The sequence below is a fragment of the Bos grunniens genome, chromosome 6, assembly GCF_055505025.1.
Source record: "Bos grunniens cultivar Pamir isolate PY7600 chromosome 6, Bosgru_T2T1.0, whole genome shotgun sequence".
Lineage (NCBI taxonomy): Eukaryota > Metazoa > Chordata > Mammalia > Artiodactyla > Bovidae > Bos > Bos grunniens.
In genome coordinates, this window is record NC_141170.1 from 11,126,145 (window position 1) to 11,145,879 (window position 19,735).

The 19,735-nt window shown below is 46.9% G+C and overlaps 2 protein-coding genes across 5 annotated transcripts in view; one reads left to right on the forward strand and one right to left on the reverse strand.

Annotated features, from left to right (window-relative positions):
* Positions 1-4,253: 4,253 nt before the first annotated feature.
* LOC147370271 (uncharacterized) lies at positions 4,254-6,012 on the reverse strand. Its single transcript, XM_086407314.1, has 3 exons — positions 5,799-6,012; positions 5,054-5,589; positions 4,254-4,858 (listed from the first exon to the last, which is right to left on the reverse strand). Exons 1-3 carry the CDS (start codon positions 6,010-6,012, stop codon positions 4,439-4,441), a joined length of 1,170 nt encoding a protein of 389 aa, XP_086263440.1. The 3' UTR covers positions 4,254-4,438.
* The window catches only part of HS3ST1 (heparan sulfate-glucosamine 3-sulfotransferase 1), a 36,312-nt gene continuing 21,882 nt past the window's right edge, over positions 5,306-19,735 (forward strand). Inside the window, exons 1-3 of one of the 4 annotated variants that reach the window (XM_086407491.1) lie at positions 5,306-5,619; positions 5,806-6,067; positions 6,193-6,307. The gene's annotated coding sequence lies outside the window, so the exon portion shown is untranslated. Of the gene's footprint in view, positions 5,620-5,805; positions 6,068-6,192; positions 6,308-12,733; positions 13,267-19,735 lie in introns of those variants that run through there. The other 3 variants (XM_086407492.1, XM_086407489.1, XM_086407493.1) reach the window with 3 other exon arrangements.

Below are 19,735 nucleotides of genomic sequence, written 5' to 3' on the forward strand. Positions count from 1 at the left end.
TCTGTGTGATCAGTCTCTCAGTCATGTCCGACTCTCGGTGACCCCATGGACTGTAGCCCTCCAGGCTCCTCTGTTCGTGGGATTTTCCAGGCAGGAATACTAGAGTGGGTTGCCATTTCCAGGGATTCTTCCTGACTCAGGGATCAAACCCATGTATCTATCTCCTGCATTGGCAGGCAGATTCTTTACCACTGCACCTCCTTACCAGAATCAATTAAGCATTCATCCCCAACAACATGACCACCAACACAGGGCCAACCACTCCATTAGAAATCTTGAGATTTCTTGTATCTCAAGGTACTTTCAGGGCCTTTCAAAAATATTGTAATTTCTTTTAAACTCTCAAGAAATACTGATTTGGGGGACCTCATAAAATATTTAAATAAAAATAATATCAATATATTCTGGAGAAGGAAATGACAACCCTTTCCAGTGTTCTTGCCTAGAGGATTCCATGGACAAGGGAGCTTGTCAGGCTACACAGTCCATGGGGTCATGGGGAGTCAGATCACAACTGATCGACTGAAGACGCACACACATGCTTCTTTATGGCGATGTAGACGTGCCATATAATTTTAATGTTTAATTAATTACAAAAGCAATATGGGAGAAGGATAGGTCCTATAAAGGCAAAAGTTAGAACTGAAACTTGTCACCACATGTGCCATGAGTATCCAGTGTTACTAAGGGGATGAAAGTCCTGTTTTCAGAAAAAACATCCCATAGTCTATTAATCACAGAGGCGTGAGTCATTTTCAAGGACACACAGATAAGGCTGGGAGTTGGACAGGCTGGTGGGGTAGGCAGGTGACAGGTGTGCTGGCTGGGAGGAATCACAATCCTACATATTTTCTGGATATGACCATCATTTTTCTATTCTCACAAGCCTTCTGCTCCAGCTAATTAGCAAGTCAAAAGAAATGGAAACAATTCTAGACCTCAGCACAATCAAATTAGAGGAGTTATTTGAGGATACCATTTTCACACAGTGCAATCACACTCCCTTTGTTTTGGTCAAATGAGTGAAAACTATTTTTCAAAGCGAACGCCCTCTCCTCTCCCAACCAGCTCTGTGCACAGCGGCATTTCATATCTGCTCTCATCCATTATACACGTGATCTTTTCTATGAAGACAGGGATGCACAGTCTACAATTAAACACACCCATCCAGCTTTCTCTACAACAAGGACCTTTTAAAAGTACATTGACTTTTAAGGTGATTCAGCACTGAAAGCCATTAGTGCATCATCTAAATCAAGACTTGGAAAGTTTATTAAAATTGGATTTTTAACCTGATCCCAATTTCCTCTGCTTATAAAGAATCCCATTGGACTCCTTAATATTCATGCTATTAACCTGAAAGTTTCAAATGGCCATTAAGGGAGGAAAGGCTGAGGCTGTACAGGGGAGCCTTACAGATAAAATCAGGTTGAGCTCAGGAAGGTAGAGTGACTCTGAGTCCTCGACGTCATCTGAGGAAGCAAGCCCTCTCTTTCTCTCTCTCTCTCTCTCTCTCTAATTCTCCTTCTCCTGACCTCTCTTCCATCATATATTTGAGGAAAAGTAGAAAACCAGAGATAACAAAAGCAAACATAAACTATTCAAGTACAGAAAGCAGTGGGCTAGGAATCTTTTTCATGGCAAATAGATGGGAAAAAATGGAAAGTGGCAGATTTAATTTTCTTGGGCTCCAAAATTACTGTAGATGGTGACTTCAGCCATGAAATTAAAAGATGCTTGCTCCTTGGAAGAAAAGCTATGACAATCCTAGATAACGTATTAAAAAAACAGAGATATCACTTTGCTGACAAAGATCCATATAGTCAAAGTTGTGATTTTTCAAGTAGTCATGTATGGATGTGAGAGTTGGACTACAAAGAAGGCTGAGCACCGAAGAACCGATGCTTTGGAACTATGGTGGTGGAGAAGACTCTTGAGAGTGCCTTAGACTGCAAGGAGATCAAGCTAGTCAACCCAAAAGGAAGTGTTAGTCACTCAGTCATGTCCAATTCTTTGTGAGCCCATGGATTGTAGTCCACCAGGTTCCTCTGTACATGGAATTCTGGAGGCAAGGATACTAAAGTGGGTAGACATTCCCTTCTCCAGGGGATCATCCTGATCTAGGGATCAAACATGGATCTCCCACATTGCAGGCAGATTCCTTACCATCTGAGCCATCAGGGAAGCCAGGAAATCAACCCTGAATATTCATTGGATGGACTGATGCTAAAGCAGAAACTCCAATCCTTTGGTCACTTGATGCAAAAAGCCAACTGATTGGAAAAGACTCTGATGCCGGGACTAAGGGCAAGAGGAGAAGGGGGTGACAGAGGATAAGATGGTTGGTTGACATCACCAACTTAATGGACATGAGTTTGAGCAAACTCTGGGAGATAGTGAAGGACAGGGAAGCCTGGCGTGCTGCAGTCCATGGGGTTGCAAAGAGTCAGACAGGACTTAGTGAGTGAACAACTATAAGAGCAACAAAGATGCTAAATAAGAACAAATAACCAGTGAATACTTTCTTATTTACCTAAGCATAAGACTATTGATCACTGATCAATGAATGCTGGCCAAAATCAAAAAAGAGAGAGAAGCTAAAACACCAATCCTTGCCAGTGGCCAGATCTGTCTGGAGTCATTTGGGGCAAGAGAAGCTTGTGACAGAGTCTCAGGGCTGTGGCCTGAGGTTCTAGTTCCCTTTTGGGGCTTGTAGTGGGGAACTAAGTAGATCAGTTAACCGGACTTTGGCTCCCAGGGTACAAATGGAATCACTGCCAGTCTCACTTTGCATCTCACAAATGAGTTGTGAAATCCAGACTGTGGGCCCAAAGGCACTTTGAACTCTTAAGGAAAAGCAATCATACCAACTTAGGACATCAAAGTGGCTCCCTATTTTGAAGAACTTGTGATCTGCACTGGGCTTAGCTGCTGGTAGGAGCTTAAGGACTCCAGTACTTGGCAAGGGTATATTTGAAAATACCATTTGACCTGCACAACCTCATCATACATGATTTTACAGGGGTTCATTGAATGAGGCAGGAAAAGTACTTTTTTTTTAGAAGCTAATGCAAATTTGAATCTTAAGGCTTTTCAAAGAGAGGCTTTAAACTGACTTTGTTTTTTTCCAGGTTTACTGAGATGTAATGGATATACATCACTTTAAGTTTAAGGCATACAGCCTTCTGGTTTGATTTACATCTGTTGTGGTATGATTATGACAATGAGTTCAGCCAACAGACACCTTCTCACGTAAACCCAACAAAAGAGAAGAAAAGAAGAAAAGAAAAAAGTCTCTTTGTGATGAGAACTCTTGGGATTTACTCTATTAGCAACTTTCCTCTATACCATACAACAGTGTCAGCTATAGTCATTATGATGTACATTATACCTCTGATATTTATCTTTTAACTGGAAGCTTGTACTTTTTTCCTACCTTCTTCCACACCCAGCCCCCAACCACAAGTTTGATTAAAGTGACTTTTTAAAATACATATGTGTGTGTGCGTGTGTGCGTGTGTTCAGTGGCTCAGTCATGTTTGAACCTCTGCAGTCCCATGGACTGCAGCCCACCAGGCTCTTGTGTCCATAGAATTTTCCCGGCAAGACTATTGGAGTGGGTTGCCATTTCCTTGGGCTTCCCAGGTGGCACTGATGGTAAAGAACCCACCTACCAATGCAGGAGATGTAAGAGAGGACTGTTAGATCCCTGGGCCAGGAAGACTCCCTCCAGGAGGAAATGGCAACCCACTGCAGTATTCTTGCCTGGAGAATCCCCATGGACAGAGGAGCCTGGTGGGTTACAGTCCATGGGGTCACAAAGAGTGGAACATGACAGAAGAAACTTAACACAAAGGTACTCCAAAAGCATTTTAAAAGTTCTAAAATATTATGTCAATATTAGTCTGGCTCAAAGAAGCGATCAGGATCATTAAAACTTCTATAATCTTATTTTCCAAAATAAGACTTGGCCTTGGCTTCCCAGATACTACTGGTTTTATTAGACAGCCAGAAAATGCTGATCATGGTTTTGCTTTCCAAAAGGGCAGTGGGTAACATTACAAGAGAAAGAGGTCAATTTCCTACAGGATTTATTACTTAGGTGGGTGTGTATTTTTAATCTGAGCAAAGTTAATGAGGTTTTTTACACTTGAAGGGCAAATTTGATTTCTTCCAAACATTTATTTTCCAATACTTAAGATATGGAAGAGCGACTGAAATTTCATCTAAAATAAATTACTTTGACACTCATCTGGCACGTTTTCTTTTTCCTTTATTTAATTTCTTAACATATTGGCTGATCTGCCTTTTAGGGCCACTAGTTTGGGCTCCGATAGAGAGACAGCCTAGCTTCTCCAAGGGGATTCCTACTCTGGGTCCCTGGAAACCTTACATTTGAAATTAGACTGAAGGCTGGTCTAGTTCTGACACAAAACTTTCAGGTACAGGAACGCGGGGGAAGGGGGCAGGGGGACCGGCTTAATTTCAGAGCCCGCGTTTGCAATCCCGATGCCCTAGAGAAGGCAGAGCTAAAAAGCTCTGCGTTCTCCGGATGAATCCGCATCCGCTCCGGGGACGCGAAACCGAAGAGGGAGGGAGTGATCAATGGCGACACCGAGCGCTGGGGAGCCGGCTCCTCGCGCAGATCCTCGCTCCGGCTGCCCGGCCGCCGGCGTCCGGGTCCGGCTGCGGTGCGAGTGGATGGCTCCCCTCGCTTCCTGGGCGGCGCAGGGAGCAAGCGATGCCTAAGGTGGGCACCTGCCCTGACGGAGACCGGCCGCGCTGACGCACGTGGGAGGGCCCGGCGAGGCCGGGGAGTGGAGGAAGACGTGGGCTCCGGGTTAGGACCTCGCCTTCCCTAACGAGAGTGACGGTGGAGACAGGATGTCCCAGGTTCGCAGGGACGGCAGTCGCCCAACCCACAACCGGCCCCACCCTCCCGGGAGGGAGCGCTAGTCCCCTCCCCAAGTTCCATCCCCACCCCCAGCTTCCCAGGGCTGAAACCCCGGGAACTGCCGGGCCAGGGAAGGGGCGGGACTGACTCGTGCCGTACCTGTCCGCGGGATTTCCCGAGCCCTGCCCGGCCGCCCCGGGAGCGGAGTGGCGAGCCGGACTCCGAGTCGACCCGACCCCGGGGCAGCACCGGAGCGGACCGGGCAGCAGTGGGCGCTCGCGATCCTCCTCGGCCCGACACGCTCTCCCTTCGGGCCCGGCCTCCTCTGTCCCCTCCTCCCGCTCCCGCTCCTCCCTCTGCTCCTCCCCTCGGCGGCGGTGATAACCTCGCCTCCCCGCCTGCAAAGTCCCCGGCGCGAGGGCAGCCGCGAACCGCCGCCACCACTGGGTCTCCGCGGGCGCCTGCGCCGGTGTCTCGCCCTCCGGCCCGGGTCGTCCTGGAAAAACTCGCTCCGCTGGCCGCCGGGGCTCCACGGCGCTGCCCATGGCCAAGCCCAGGAGCCGACTTCGGGCGCCGGACCGGCTGGACAGCCGAGGCGCGGCTCAGGTGAGTGCGGCGCGCGCTTGCGGCGGCGGGGGTCGCCAGTGTGGGGAGCAGCAGGACCCGGGGCCATCGAGGTGCCCCGACCTGGCATCCTGGACTTCAGGACCAGAGCAGAGCCCAAGGTGAGTGAAGGCTGGCGCAAGTGGAGTGCACGTAGGTGGAGGAAGGAAGGAGAGCCCAGAGCTTTCCCCATCCTACTAGCCTCCAGACTTTGTCCCTCAGCTAGGCAAGTCTTCAGGGACTGGTTTTTTTCAAGCAGGTTTCTGACTCGGTGGATTTTTTTTCTCTTTTTTTCCCTTACCCCCTAGAAGAGTCAGGAGGTTTGCATCTGCCCGACGCGTCTCTCTAGGACCGACCGTGAGGGGCAGTAGGAGCGCAAAGCTCCGCGGAGCCTGGGTACCACTCTGGCTGGCAACTGGGGCGGGGATAACAGCAAAAACTCCGTCTTCAGGGAGCATCCAGGGTGGGGAAACCTCAGTGCGGTTAGCTTTGGGAACGAAGCAGAGATGGGACATCTCCCGAGGGGCGGGCAAAGCTCGGGAGGAGAGAGATGGAAGCGGCGGACAGACAGTAAGTAGCCTACCCCTTCGCCCCGCCCTCCCCCCCCCCACCAGTGCCAAACATGCACGGTTCTGGTTTTTCGTGTTACTTTTTACTTTTTTTTTTTTTAATCCTGCGTCTGTTTCTATTTCGAGCACCTTGGGTGGTGACGGCAGATGAAGGTGAGGGGAGGAGGGGCGCCAACCCGCGGTGGAAGCGCGTAGACTCGGACTCAGAACCGGGCACACTCGCGGAGCCTGAAGTCTGCAGGTGCGACCTCTAGGCCAGGCGGCCGGCTTGCGCTGCTGACCCCAACCTGTCCCGGAGGCCGGCAAAAAAATAAAAAAAAAAAGAGAGAGAGAGAGATGGAGAGGCGAGAGGGAGCGAGAGCTGGGATGCAGGGCGCCGGGCGCGGGGCGGGGGGGGGGGGGGGGGGCCGGTGCGGGGAGTGTGAGGTGTGCTTTGCTCCGCGGAGGTTTGCGAGCTCCGCGAGTCTTCCATCTCCTCCCCTCGGCGAGGCGATCGTCCACGCTTCTTCGCGCACCCAGGCCCCTCTCTCGGGAGGGGATCGCACCCCTCTTCCTCCGCCCTCCACTTTGCAGGACCAGTCGGATCCTTGCTTAGCCTTGCGTGAGTCTCGCTCCTCCCTCCCCCTCCCGGCGCTGTCCGCTGGCTATTTTTATCCACTACTTGTTCAGAGATGCTTTCGGGGGGGATTCTGGGGAGGCGACTCCAAATCTGGTGTCTTCTCGCTCCGCTCCCAGAAGCGGTCCCCTCCTAGCAGGGAGCAGCCGCGAGAAGCGGCCAAGGGATGTAGACGGAGCTCTGGAAACCCGGGTTCCACCTGCCCCGCTTCTCCGCCTGCCGCTAGGTGCGGGCGCGGATCCTCGAGGGTCCCATAGCGCCCTGGGGCCGGTACTTAGCTGGCTTTTGTGGCCGCAACCCGTTTACACTCAGGATCCTTTGGGCCCTACTTGGGCGTTATTGCTCTGCAGCCACATCTTACCCTATTTTGTTGAAATGCAATTGCCCACTGCCGTTCAAGGGTTAATTTCAGGAATTTTATGTTAAAAATAAAAAAAAAATTAAAAAAAATAAAGGAAAGAAAGAAAGGGCAGGGAGATAACCTAACTTCTGCCTCCTTGAATTTCTAAACCCCATCCTTTGGCGTTCGGAATTATTCTTCCTTTCTGCTTCCTCGGTACTGATTGGGTGCGACTCGAATAAGCCTGACCGAGTGAAATTCCAGAAGATGAACGCTTCAGCTGCAGATCCCCGCGTTACTCTTTGTATTTCTAGAGCTTAGATTTTTTTTTCCCTTTCCTCCCATAGGATTGCAGAAATAACATATTGAAATGGCCCACTGTGTTACATAAGATTTTCTCCAGCGCTCGGCAGAGCAAAATCAACTTCTCATGGAGCGTTTCAGGGCTTCAGCGGATCCCTCTAACTCAGCTGAGTTTGCCTGGGATCAACAACTTCGTGACTAAGCACTCTTAAGTCGAAACAGTTCATTACCATGACAGCATACACTGAGGATCCCTTTCTGAGGCATCCTGAGCCTTGCTTTTGCGGCTTCTGATTCAGGCTAAAGCTGCCCGCTGTACAGTGCACTGTAGCTTTAAGATGGGAGATTCTTTGCTTGGGAAACTGGTGAGAAAGTGATACCTTGAACTCTACAGGGGAGAACAGGAAAAGCCCATGGTTCTAGCTGTGCTGTTGGTGTGCCTTGTGTGAAATTTCAAGTCTTCCACGTTGTTGTTCAGGAGTCCTTTACTTGTATTCTCCCGTGTAATTGGGGATGTGCTTTAGTTCTGAAAAGAAGACCATTCTCTTACTGGAAATGTCCAGCGAGCTCCTTGAAGGGAAATGCAATGTGGAAGCTTTCCTTATGTTGAATTAAAATTTGATGACGGCTAAAAAGAAACTAGGGAGAGGGACTGGCTAATGTAATGTGCTTGATTGGTACAGAGTGGCTTTTCCAGAACAGAGCATCTACCCAGGGTGGTCCAGACCCACAGTGAGTCCTGAGTCATGTTCTGGCTATAGAAGCCAGTTTGGAGAAAGGCATAGTAAAAGGTACTGATGTCCTGGTGGAACTGAGTCTGTATTCAGGATTAGGACTGAGAATTCAGGCTCCAGGGCCTGCTTCTATGCCAGGGTTCTTGTATAAGAGACAGTCTTGGAGGAGTAAACACAAGTAGCAACTTTGGTGAGTAGCAGCAGCCTTCTAGCTGCTCTGTGGGAAATGAAGTGACTTTCTGGCTGTTGCTGAAAGCTGTAATTTTCCAGCTGATGTTGGAAAAGATCTGCCTTTTCCCCCATCACTTTGATGTAAGTATCTTCTGTCAACCCCACTAATGGCCCAGGGCTTCCCAGTCAGGCCAACCTTTTCCAGTAGGGAATGGCAAGACTGCTAACTGGATTTGGAACCAGCTTCTTGCTTCAGGACCCTAAGCAAATGCTTTGTCCTCTCTGAGCCTCAGATTCATCCTCTAAAAAATAGAGCTCGAAATATTATTATGAGAAAGTGGGAAAGATACATGTGGAGAGCATTTGGGCAGTTCTAAAACACTGGTGAAAAACATACTGGGTTAATTTCCTTTTCCTGCAAATTTCATTTGATCTATTTTAATGCTAATTTTCGTTTTAGTTTGTGAATGTCTGTGTGAATTACATGTTTTAAATATTCAATGAGGGAGAGGATTTCGTGTAATGGGCCAATATCTCCTGATTATTCCACCTGAAATTCACCAGCATCAGGCCTCACTACTTCTGAGAACCATTAGTTTCTTATTTGTAGAATCAGAGTTAAAGTTTTTTGGTGCTTCTTTTTTTTTTTTTTTAGCTTAATGCATTTTGTATATTAAAGGAAATGTATGTTTCAGGAAGGGCCTTGGTATTGATTAACCAAAAAAGGAAGAATGTTGCAGATTAGTGTTAGCAGTTGGGGAAAAGGGATACATGATCAGTTTTAGAAGATGACCTGGGTCTCCGATGTCTACATCTGTCATCTAGCATAAAGCACTGTCTCTCTGTTGCATTTTTGTTATTCAGAATTTGTCCCCAGGTGCTAGTTAAGTGGCTTAGTAGATGCTCAAATAGTAATTTCAAAATAAGTGAATGAATATTGAACTGAACCTTCACAGCAAGCTCATGCGGTACACGGGCAGATGGCAACTTTTCTATTTTAAAGATTTGGAATCTGCCGATTAGAAAAGTTAATTAATTTCCTAAAGGTACAAAGGATTCCAGATTGGAGTTGAGGTCTGCCTGTTCTCATTCCATTCTGTTCTTCATCCTGTTGCCCTCTCTCCCATCACCACTTAAAATTCTCCTAATCCATAGTGGACTTTTGCATTTTGTAAGGTTTCCAGCAATCAAACACCCTTCTTCTTCAGGGAGGTACCAACCTTCCCTCAGGTTGGCTTAGTAGTAAAGAATCCACCTGCCAATGCAGGTGACATGGGTTCAATTCCTAGGTGGGGAAGATCTCCTAGAGAAGGAAATAACCCACTCCAGTATTGTTTGGAAAATCCCACGGACGGAGGAGCCTGGCATGCTACAGTTCATGGGGTCGCAGAGAGTTGGACAGGACTTAGCCACTGCTGCTGCTGCTGCTAAGTCACTTCAGTCGTATCCAACTCTGTGCGACCCCATAGATGGCAGCCCACCAGGCTCCCCTGTCTCTGGGATTCTCCAGGCAAGAACACTGGAGCAGGTTGCCATTTCCTTCTCCAATGTATGAAAGTGAAAAGGGAAAGTGAAGTCGCTCAGTCGTGTCTGACTCTTAGCAACCGCATGGACTGCAGCCTACCATGCTCCTATGCCCATGGGATTTTCCAGGCAAGAGTACTAGACAGGGTTGCCATTGCCTTCTCCAGACTTAGCCACTACACAACAGCAACAGCAACCTCCCCTCATGGAAGGACTTTAACACGGGGCGGGGCGGCGGGGGATGGGGGGCTCTTTCTTTGTATCAGTATCTCTGAGCTCTGAACTGGGACTCAGCCTGGTGATCCCACCTGAGGCTTGGAATCTCAAAGGACTGACTGAAGGACAAAAGGACAATCAAGCGTTTATTTACCAGTGTGAGTCATGAGTCAAGAGGTGTCAGCTGCAGCCCCAGTGTCTTAGGATGTCCCAGGGATGCTATTCCAGGGGCATAATCCTGATGCTTCCAGGTTCTCTTCATTCCTTCTCGTTTCCAAGACCGGCTTTCCAGCTTCTCATGAATTCCTCGAGGTAACTCAATAGTCTTCAAGTAAATTCCTTCTCTCTCCGATTCAGTCAGTCTTGTAACCAACTGATGTCAGCCTCTCACAATGCATCTTCAGGCCTGCCTCGGGCATGAAGCTTTCTCAGCTTCCTCTACCCACAGGGAATTAAGTTTCATAGCTTTTTCAGGCCCTTAGAGGAATATTTACTGGGCCATAGTATGTCAACAGTTATGTGATACTACCAGAGTTCTAGAAAAATGAATACATTATTCTTCCGAGAAATAGCCTGAACATAAGGGAAATAGGTCCCAGTGGGCATTTTTTCTTTTCTTTTTTTTTTTTAATCCATGCTGTGTGTTTTTTGGTAACTTTCCAGCAGGGGTCGCTCACTCAAATGCCTTCAGCAACCCGGCAAGTAAATAGCCTGAGTGAAACAGGCCTGGAGGACAGGCCGGGTAAGGGGGAAGTCTTGGCTCTGATCCAGCACGCAAGCTGGGACCTCAGGCTCTGTCTTGCCGAGTATGATTTTATTTTCCAAGATAGGCTGTGAGTTTACAATTTTATGTAGAATTGACTGACTTAAGTTGTGTTAGTTGTTCAGTGTGTCTAACTCTTTGTGACCCCATGGACTGTAGCCCACCAGGCTCCTTTATCCATGGGGTTTTTCAGGCAAAGAAGACTGGAGTGGGTTACCATTTCCTTCTCCCGGGGATCATCCCAACCCAGGGATGGAACCCACATCTTCTGCACTGGCAGGTGGATTCTTTATTGCTGAGCCACCAAGGAAAGCCCTTGACTTTTAATTGTGTCTGTGTGTGATCAGTCATATTGGATTCTTTGTGACCCCATGGACTGTGGCCTGCCAGGATCCTCCGTCCATGGAATTTTCCATGGACGAGAATGCTGGTGTGGATTGAAATTTCCTACTCTAGGGGATCTTCCCAACCCGGGGATCAAACTCCAGTCTCCTATCAGCAGCTAATTCCGTATTTTTAAAATAATACGATGTGGATGAAACAAAGCATGTCTATACGTAGACCTCCTTCCTCATCTGTACCTGCATCCCACAGGCCTCCAGTTTATGGCCTCTGGGTTCCAGGCACAGAAAAGTAATGGGTGGGACTACAGAGGCTCAGTATAGTCAGTTATTTATAAGCTTGAAGCAAGAGTGCATCAGGAGTGTAGTGTAAACAGTGTTCCTGTGAGTTAAATTTTGCGTTTACAGAATTTCTGTTTGCGGTGTTACTTTTTCCTTGTGCTGTAAGCAGCTACACCAATCACATTTATGCCCTTAACACATGTTCATTGAGTTCCAGTCATGTACCAAGCGCTGTTCTTCTCACTGGTGACACAATAGGGGATAAAACAGATGGAAAGCTCTGCTCTTCTGCTTGTCTTCAGTGGAGGAGACAGGTAAAAGCAAGACGGGGAAGGACAGTCCATCTTAGGTCAGACTCTTAGGTACTAAGAATAAAGATAAATTAGGGGAAATGTCAGGGTACCAGGGTAACACCTTTGGCAGAGGGCCAGGAATCTCCAGGTTCAGTCTCTGATCCAACATAACGAAAGTCAGGTCCGACATAAAGGACATAAAGGATTTGAGAATTTGGGAGTTTGGACCTAGTATTATATTCCGGGACTTGCTATTGTGGGTAAACCCCTAAGAGCAGACTATTCTCTTAGTTTTAATGAGGTCACCTCTTGAGCCCATTCATTGAGTGTCCAGCAGGTGGTAGGTGCTACGTTAGGTGCTAGAATCCATTAACACAAAATTTCCAGTCCTCCAGGAAGTTGTAGGCCAGTGTGGAAGACATGACCAGATGATCACAAAAGAGATTACTAAAGTGAGTGACGAGGGCGAGAAGGGAGTCGTAACCGTTGAGTTTTGACACTCAGAATGCTGACATTCAGCATCTTTTTGACTTTTTTTTTTAAGAATTTTTACTTTTTAACATGGACTGTTTTTAAAGTCTTTATTGAGTTTGTTGCAATACTGCTTCTATTTTATGATTTGACCTGTTCCCTGTGAGGCATGTGGGATCTTAACTCCCTGACCAGGAATCAAACCCAGGTGCCCAGCATTGGGAGGCAAAGTCTTAACCACTAGTCTGCCAGGGGAGCCCCCATTTAACCTCTTTTTAATGGACCATCTGAGATGTACCAGGAACAGTTTAGATCTGTGCTTTTCATCATCAATACAATTTTTTGAAGCTTTTTTTTTTTTTTTCTTTTAAACCTGGCCATGGCATTTTGTCTGAGAAGGCACTGGCACCCCACTCCAGTACTCTTGCCTGGAAAGTCCCATGGACGGAGGAGTCTAGTAGGCTGCAGTCCATGGGGTCGCTAAGAGTCGTGTCACTTTCCCTTTTCCCTTTCATGCATTGGAGAAGGAAATGGCAACCCACTCCAGTGTTCTTGCCTGCAAAATCCCGGGGACGGGGGAGCCTGGTGGGCTGCCATCTATGGGGTCGCACAGAGACAGACACGACTGAAGTGACTTAGCAGCATGGCATTTTGTATTCTTAACCAAATTTCATTTTGTATCAAGACAATTGAGTCTTTAAAAAAATCTTTTCTAAGTGTGAAATGTACTTAGGCCCTTTGAGACTCTGGTACATCTCCCTCTCCAGTCGACTTTGCCATTGATGGTGACTGTTGTTGCCAGGGTAGCTGCACAGAAGCGAAAAAAAAAAAAAAGTTATTGTTCTTGAGGAACTTACAGTTTAGTATTGGCAGTCAGATAAATGAGCAATTTTTCTGTGTATGAACCGAGAAATGCATCCTGTTTGGGCCTTTGCTTGTGGCATCAGGTAGGCCTGCCTTTGAGAACAACTTCTTTCCAATCACTCTGTTTCTTTCTTTCATGGCAGTCCTCCTTCCCACAGCATGGTTTTGCAGCCATAATGTTGATCTGGAGTCGTCCTGTTACTTCGGTGGTTCTCGTCCTCCCCACCTTTCACGCCCCCGTCAGAATATACACCGGGTCTGAGCAGGCATCTGGAGCCTCAGGTTTGTTTCTGCCACCAGTTTGCAGAACAGTGTGTCTGGTTCCAAGTAGTTGCTCAGAAAAGGAGCAAGAGGCAACATTTCTGCCTGGGGAACTGGGAAAGGCTTCATGGGGGAAAGAAATATTTAAGGAAAGAGAGAGGCTTGCAGAGAAAAGCCAATGAATGGTGATGATACAAGATTATCAAAATATGGCCCCAAGCCATCCCATTTGTCCATTTTAGAGATCCTCAGTGTGGTCAGTCCAGGTAAATAGCTGGCATGTTAAACACAAACCCTTCCCTGAATAGATTCTGGCAGCACAAAAGTACTCTGGCGTGAAAAGAATGAAAATGATTTAAAAAGAATGAAAAAATGGAAAAAATAAATAACAAAATAAGAGAAAAGAATGAAAATGATAACTCTTAACTTCCATCTAGAACTTTCATACCCACTGTCTCCTTTTTGTCTTGTACCTGGTCCTTCAAGGGAGACAGGGATCTCTTAGCATTTTTATTTTATATTTAAGGAAACCAAGATTCTGAAAAGTGACTTTTCTTAGATCCTCAGAATGAAGACGGCAGACCCTGGTCCAGGGCCACAATTCTCCACTTGCAGTGAGCAGATGGCTCAAGATGGAGACAGGTTAAATCCCTGGGGGGCTGAGTAGCCAACATTTTCTATAAGCAAAAGAATGTTTTTAGATTTGAAACATTCACGTCTCCTTTGATTTGTTGAGAACTTCCACTTCAGCACTTTCCGAGATGCATTTTGTGTCTTGATGAATTTCCCCTAGAATTCCTACAGATTAGGTACACTCTGCAGTAGAGTTGTTTTTGTGTAAATATCTTTACTCCTTAAGGAGAGTAAATCAGAGGCCTGTATCAGCAGTTAACATACAGTGGGAGAAAGGTGATTGCAGATGCAGCTGAAATGAAAAGCCTTGCTCTTCTAGCTGTGCTCAGAGAAATACATACTTGAGTGGCACATAGTGAAAGCAGGCTGGCACAGCACCACCTCTGAAAAACTCAGTTTCACTTGATATAAATTCCATCTTCAGCCAGATTTTTCCCAGTGTCCCTGATAGGAAGGAAGGCCAGAGAAGGTGTTAATTACACGTTTCTGGAATTAGGTGTAGGAGTTATTCTCGAAGAGTGTGGCTTTTGAAGTCATGTCTGTTTGAATTTCTGATCTCCTCCTTACTGATGGTATCACCCCGAGAAATAGACAGTTTTTCTGGGTCTCAGATTTTTCAGTATTTTAATGAGGATTAAAGGAGATTCCCCTTGTCAAATGCCTAGCCTAATGCTCAAGAAAATGCACGTTCTTCTTATGCAGGGTTGCCTGATTTCACAAGTGAAAATACAGGATGATCAGTGAAATTTGAACTTTGAATAAAGAACATATACTCTTTTAGTATAGGTATATCCCGGATACTTCATATTAAGACATGATTGATTGTTTTTCTGGAATTTAAATTTAACTGGAAGTCCTGTATTTTATTAAGCATCTCTATTCTTGCAGTGACAGTTGTAGGTGATGCATTTGGTGAAACTTCTAGAGCTGTAGGCAGTGAGAGAGGGAAGAATACAGTCATTTGGAGGTGAAATAATTTAGCCACTGTATGATCCAAGTAGAGAAGGAAGGGCTGTTTTCTCTGATGAGCTTAGCAACAGATCAAACCAAGGCAAACTTACTTGTTTGCGAAAAGAAGCAGAAGAATTGTGGACAAGTCAGATCTCTCCCATCTATGCAGCAGATTATTCCCAGCACCCTTTGGGAAGAAGGCATTTCAACCCTTTAGGCCACCAAGGGAGCAGCCAGTCCACCAACGCAGCACATTATTCAACACAAACATTGCTCTGAGCTCATTACTGCAGGACCGGAGTTGGAACCAAGAGATCCACACAAGGGCTCCACTGAGTACAGTGAAGGAGTGCTTTGTGCTTTGAAAACTCACGCTTGCAATTGCTCCCTCCTCGGATGAATCCAAAGCTAATAAAACAGTGAGAGGGCCTTTCAGACTGGCTCCTCCCAAGCAGATGACCTCAGGTTATGAACTGAGGCCGAGATCTCCCGAGGACCGCTGGACTTTGTTGTTCTGAGGATGGCCATGGAACTGTGTTTCCATTTCAGGTAATAACCTGGCAGAAACTCAACAAGCAGTACTTTGGTTGCCAGTGGACTTTTCCCAAGCAGAGTTTAATGCTTTCTTCTATAGTAAGATACTGCTTATGCCAAAATGATGTTTCTGTTGCATCTGAAATTACTAACTCTTCATTTAACTTGAGCTGCTTACGAGCAGTGTGTTTATATGGAATATGGACCAGAAAGGAAGCAAAGTGGCTTGGCAGGTTGCATGTAGAATGACTCAGCCAGAGAGATCTGGTTACATCCACTTTTTTACCTCTTGGCCATGCAACAGGAAACGAGTTATCTCCCATCTCTAAGCCTCAGTTTCCACATCTTCAAAATGGGCATAATTAAAATTATAGCAGATAATTGTTTAGTGCAAATTAAACTAAATAAATAATGTCAAACATTTACACAATGCCTGACTCATCAGCATTAAAAAAAAAAAAAGATGCTGTTAATAAGATAACGAAAGCAGTGTAGACTTCTAGATTGCAAACTCAACGTTATATCACAGAGAGCGTGGATCTCATAGCTCACATTCTTGGGAGACTGTCTGGTCTTTTGCCCTTTGTTTCTTTAGTCTTAATTTATATAGTGTGAGCAAATCTTATTATTTCATTTTCTGGGCCAAAACTTAGAAGCAGCAATGCAGAAGGGGTACAGCAGGAACCGTCAGGGGAAGACAAAGTACAGAAAGAGAAGGGAAGGAGGAAGAACCCAGGAAAGAAGGAGGGAAGAGAAGGGAGGAGAAGCCAGGACAGAAAAGGATTATGAGCAGACAGAGGATTAGTAGCCCAGGGAAATGCTGTGGCCTCTTGTAGCATGAAGTCCCTGATTAAATCCTATCCAGACACAGTCATTTAAGTAAATGTCACTCCCTCTCCCTGTCCCAAGGCTTCTCAGGATCTGGGCTTAATACCTATGACCTTGAGGGAAGGACATACAAATTGTAATGGTGGAACTGGAAAAAATGTGGAACGTGATAGAACTAGAGAAGTTGAGGCCTTTCTCCCTGCTCTGAGTCAGCACGAAGTCCTAGATGACAGCTGAACACAAGGGAACCCAGTGCCATCTGCTGGAGACACCGGCCACCATGCCCCCCATGTTCCTCCGCTTGATGCCTGGAGTGGGTCTGTTACTTTGGGTTTGGTTTTATTTCCATTCAGTACACAGGAGCTCTCTTTACTTTAACTTTATTTTTTCTTGGGGTATAGCCAGTTAACAATGTTGTGATAGTTTCAGACGATTGGCAAAGGGACTCAGCCATACACATACATGTATCCATTTTCCCTTAAACTCCCCTCCCATCCCAGCGCCACGTAACATTGAGCAGAGTTCCATGTGCAGTACAGTAGATCCCTGTTGGTTATCTGTTTTAAACATAGCAGTGTGTACATATCCATCCTAAACTCCCTAACTATCCCTTCCCCTCATCCTGCCCCCAGCAACCATAAACTCTTTCTCTAAGTCTGTGAGTCTCTCTCTTAAACGTGGGCTCTTATTAGAGAGACTTTCGGGTGGCATCTCTCCTGCCGTGCTTTCTCCCTGTGAAATGGTTCCTCCCCTCCTGACCTCTCAGCCCCATCTACACACACATCAGAGGAACTGACCTTTTCTGGGGGACAAGTCGTCGGTCCTCAGTTGTTCAGTGAGGCAGGAGCATCCTTGGGGCCAGAGCATTATTGAAGATCACAGAACCACCCCTGCTCCCGACAGCACTGCATTATTTGAGGTTTTTGACATTGGAGAAAATGCTTTTGTTTTTCCCAACCTTGACTGTCCTGTTAAAGGGCATTACATTTCCTCATGGACCTTTTGGGCTCCCCTGGTGGCTCAGTGGTAAAGAATCCACCTGCCAATGCAGGGAACGCAGGTTTGATTCCTGGGTTGGGAAGATCCCCTGGAGAAGGAAATGGCAACCCACTCCAGTTTTCTTGTCTGGGAAACCCCATGGGCAGAGGAGCCTGGTGGGCTACAGTCCGTGGGGTCACAAAGAGTCAGACACGACTGAGCAAGTAAGCAACAGCAATAACCTGGACCTTTTGCTGGTAGAAACATTGGTTAATATATGTAAAATACCCATTGGAAAGTCTGGTACTGAGTAAGTGTGTATAAGGCGGCACTTAGTAGTGATTATGAGCTTTTCTTGCTGGTAAGCCTGATCTTGTGTGAAAAGCAGATTAAGAATGTTACTAAGGCTCTAGCTGTGTATCCCCACCCAGACCACCTCGTCCTTCGCTGATCTGTCCAGGTGGGGAGAAGCCCAGGACGACCCCGGCAGCTGCCCTTACCCTCCGTTTTCACGTAGGAAGGGAACAAGGTTGAGGGACTCCTAATCAGGGTAGAAATCTTTCTCAAAAGCCTGCAGGAGATTTCCCTGTAAAACAGAGAAGTTTGAAAGTTAGTCACTCAGTCGTGTCTGACTCTTTGTGACCCTATGGACTATACCCACCAGGCCCATGGAATTCTTCAGGCAAGAATACTGGATTGAACCCAGGTCTCCCCATTGCAGGCAGACTCTTTACCAACTGAGCCACCAGCAAAGCCAGATTTCCCTGTAGGTCCCCTTATCCAAAAGTTTGGTCACATGCACACAGGCCAGAACTGCGGAAGGAGAAACTAAGGCACAGCCATTTGAAACTGTGGAAGAGCCAATTAATCAAACAATAAGCCAATTAATCTGGGTCATCCAGAATCGATCCCTTTCACCTTTGAGCAACTACAGGAGACGTGAGGGAGACTCAGGTTCGATCCCTGGGTCGGGAAGATCCCTGGAGGAGGGCATGGCAACCCACTCCAGTATTCTTGCCTGGAGAATCCCCATGGACAGAGGAACCTGGCAGGCTACAGTCCATGGGGTCACAAAAAGTCAGACACAGCTGAAGTGATTTAGCATGCACAAGCCTTTGAGCAACAATTACACTTATGTTTGTATCTTGAAATTGGTGATGTATGCTGCTCCTCTCTAAAACATCTTTGACTACTGTCTTCAGCCAAAATGTAAATCTTATATTCTGGTTTTGCTTTTCTTTCCCCCCTCAGCTTCATAACTTTTAAAACTGTTTGCAATCTACAGTATTCTCTATGTTAATTTCTCTAGCTCTGACCCACTGTGCAGAACACAAATATAATCTGGTCCCGGCCCCGTCCCCCGGTGCACAGTGTCCCATGGAATCCATGGTTTACAGCATTGGTGTTTGAGTACAGGACACTTAAATGCAGATGAGCTCTGGGCCCAACTACATTGCTACATCACAGTATCCCTTTGGGCAAGGTTATCATTTCTGCAAACCTCACATACTCTTCATGATTTTTTCATAAACTTATTTAATGTTTAATCTGTTCCAGTAGATTAAATCACAGGAGGATGGAGGCTTTGTCTGGACCCCCCAACCCCTAGATCAATCCCGAACCAGGGTGTGGTAGGCATTGTCACCCAAGAAATAACTACTGACCAAAAAAACCAAGGACCCCAACATATTCTGTTTTATTGATTTGTCAGGATTAAAGGCAGTGGTGTATGGAGCACATTTAGTGTTCATGTTGTTATTTAGTAGCTAAGTCATGTCTGATTCTTTTGCAACCCCGCCTGACTGTAGTGCTCCAGGCTCCTCTGTCCATGGGATTTTCCAGGCAAGCATACTGGAGCGGGCTGCCATTTCCTACTCCAGGGGATCTTCCTGACCCAGGGATCAAAGCATCGTCTCCCCCATCTCCTGCACTGGCAGGTGGATTCTTTACCACTGAGCCACCAGGGAAGCCTCAATGCCCGTAGTGGGTTCTCCAGACCTAGCTGTTAATAATGCAAGTAATGTTGCAATTCCAAGTCCCGCAGCCTGGTGTTCGCACACTACTCTTTCAAGCCTTGTCCCTTGCCGTCCTCTGTTCTGACTCCCACCTCGTGGTCTGCCCACAGGACTCCCCACTGTTTCCCCAGATGAATCAGGACTGTGGGCATCCCCACCCTTTGCCCGGGCTGTGCTCCCTCTGCCAGCCCTGTCCCCTTTCTTCTTAGCTCCAGACTCTTGTCTTTCCCCCAGATCTGTCTTGGATGCTCTCCGCCTCCCACCTCCCATCCAAAATAATAATAATAATAATGCCTGTGGCAGCATCCTACTGTCTGTCTTTAGGTTCAGAGTAGGGTTGCACTCCCTCCCTGACCCCACCCCATCTGAAGGTCAGATGGCCTTGGGACTTGCTGCGGGCAGTGAAAGTGACAGGAAGCACTGTGTCACTTCCTGGAGCTGGAAGGGCCAGCTGAGGTTCTATGCACATTCTCCCCGATCTGGCCCCAGATGGCCGGCGCTGTCTTTCTAGGTCTCTGAGACCCTCGAGTGGGCAGAGTCCTGCCACCAAC

Excerpts from the sequence above, each read along its gene's own strand:
- LOC147370271 (XM_086407314.1), bottom strand. The coding sequence starts at position 6,012 with ATGTCCCATCTCTGCTTCGTTCCCAAAGCTAACCGCACTGAGGTTTCC. Across the intron at positions 5,590-5,798 it reads CCTCCTGACTCTTCTAGGGG|GATGCCAGGTCGGGGCACCT; the intron begins GTAAGGGAAAAA and ends CCTGAAGTCCAG. Across the intron at positions 4,859-5,053 it reads TCGGGAAATCCCGCGGACAG|GGAAGGCGAGGTCCTAACCC; the intron begins GTACGGCACGAG and ends CACTCTCGTTAG.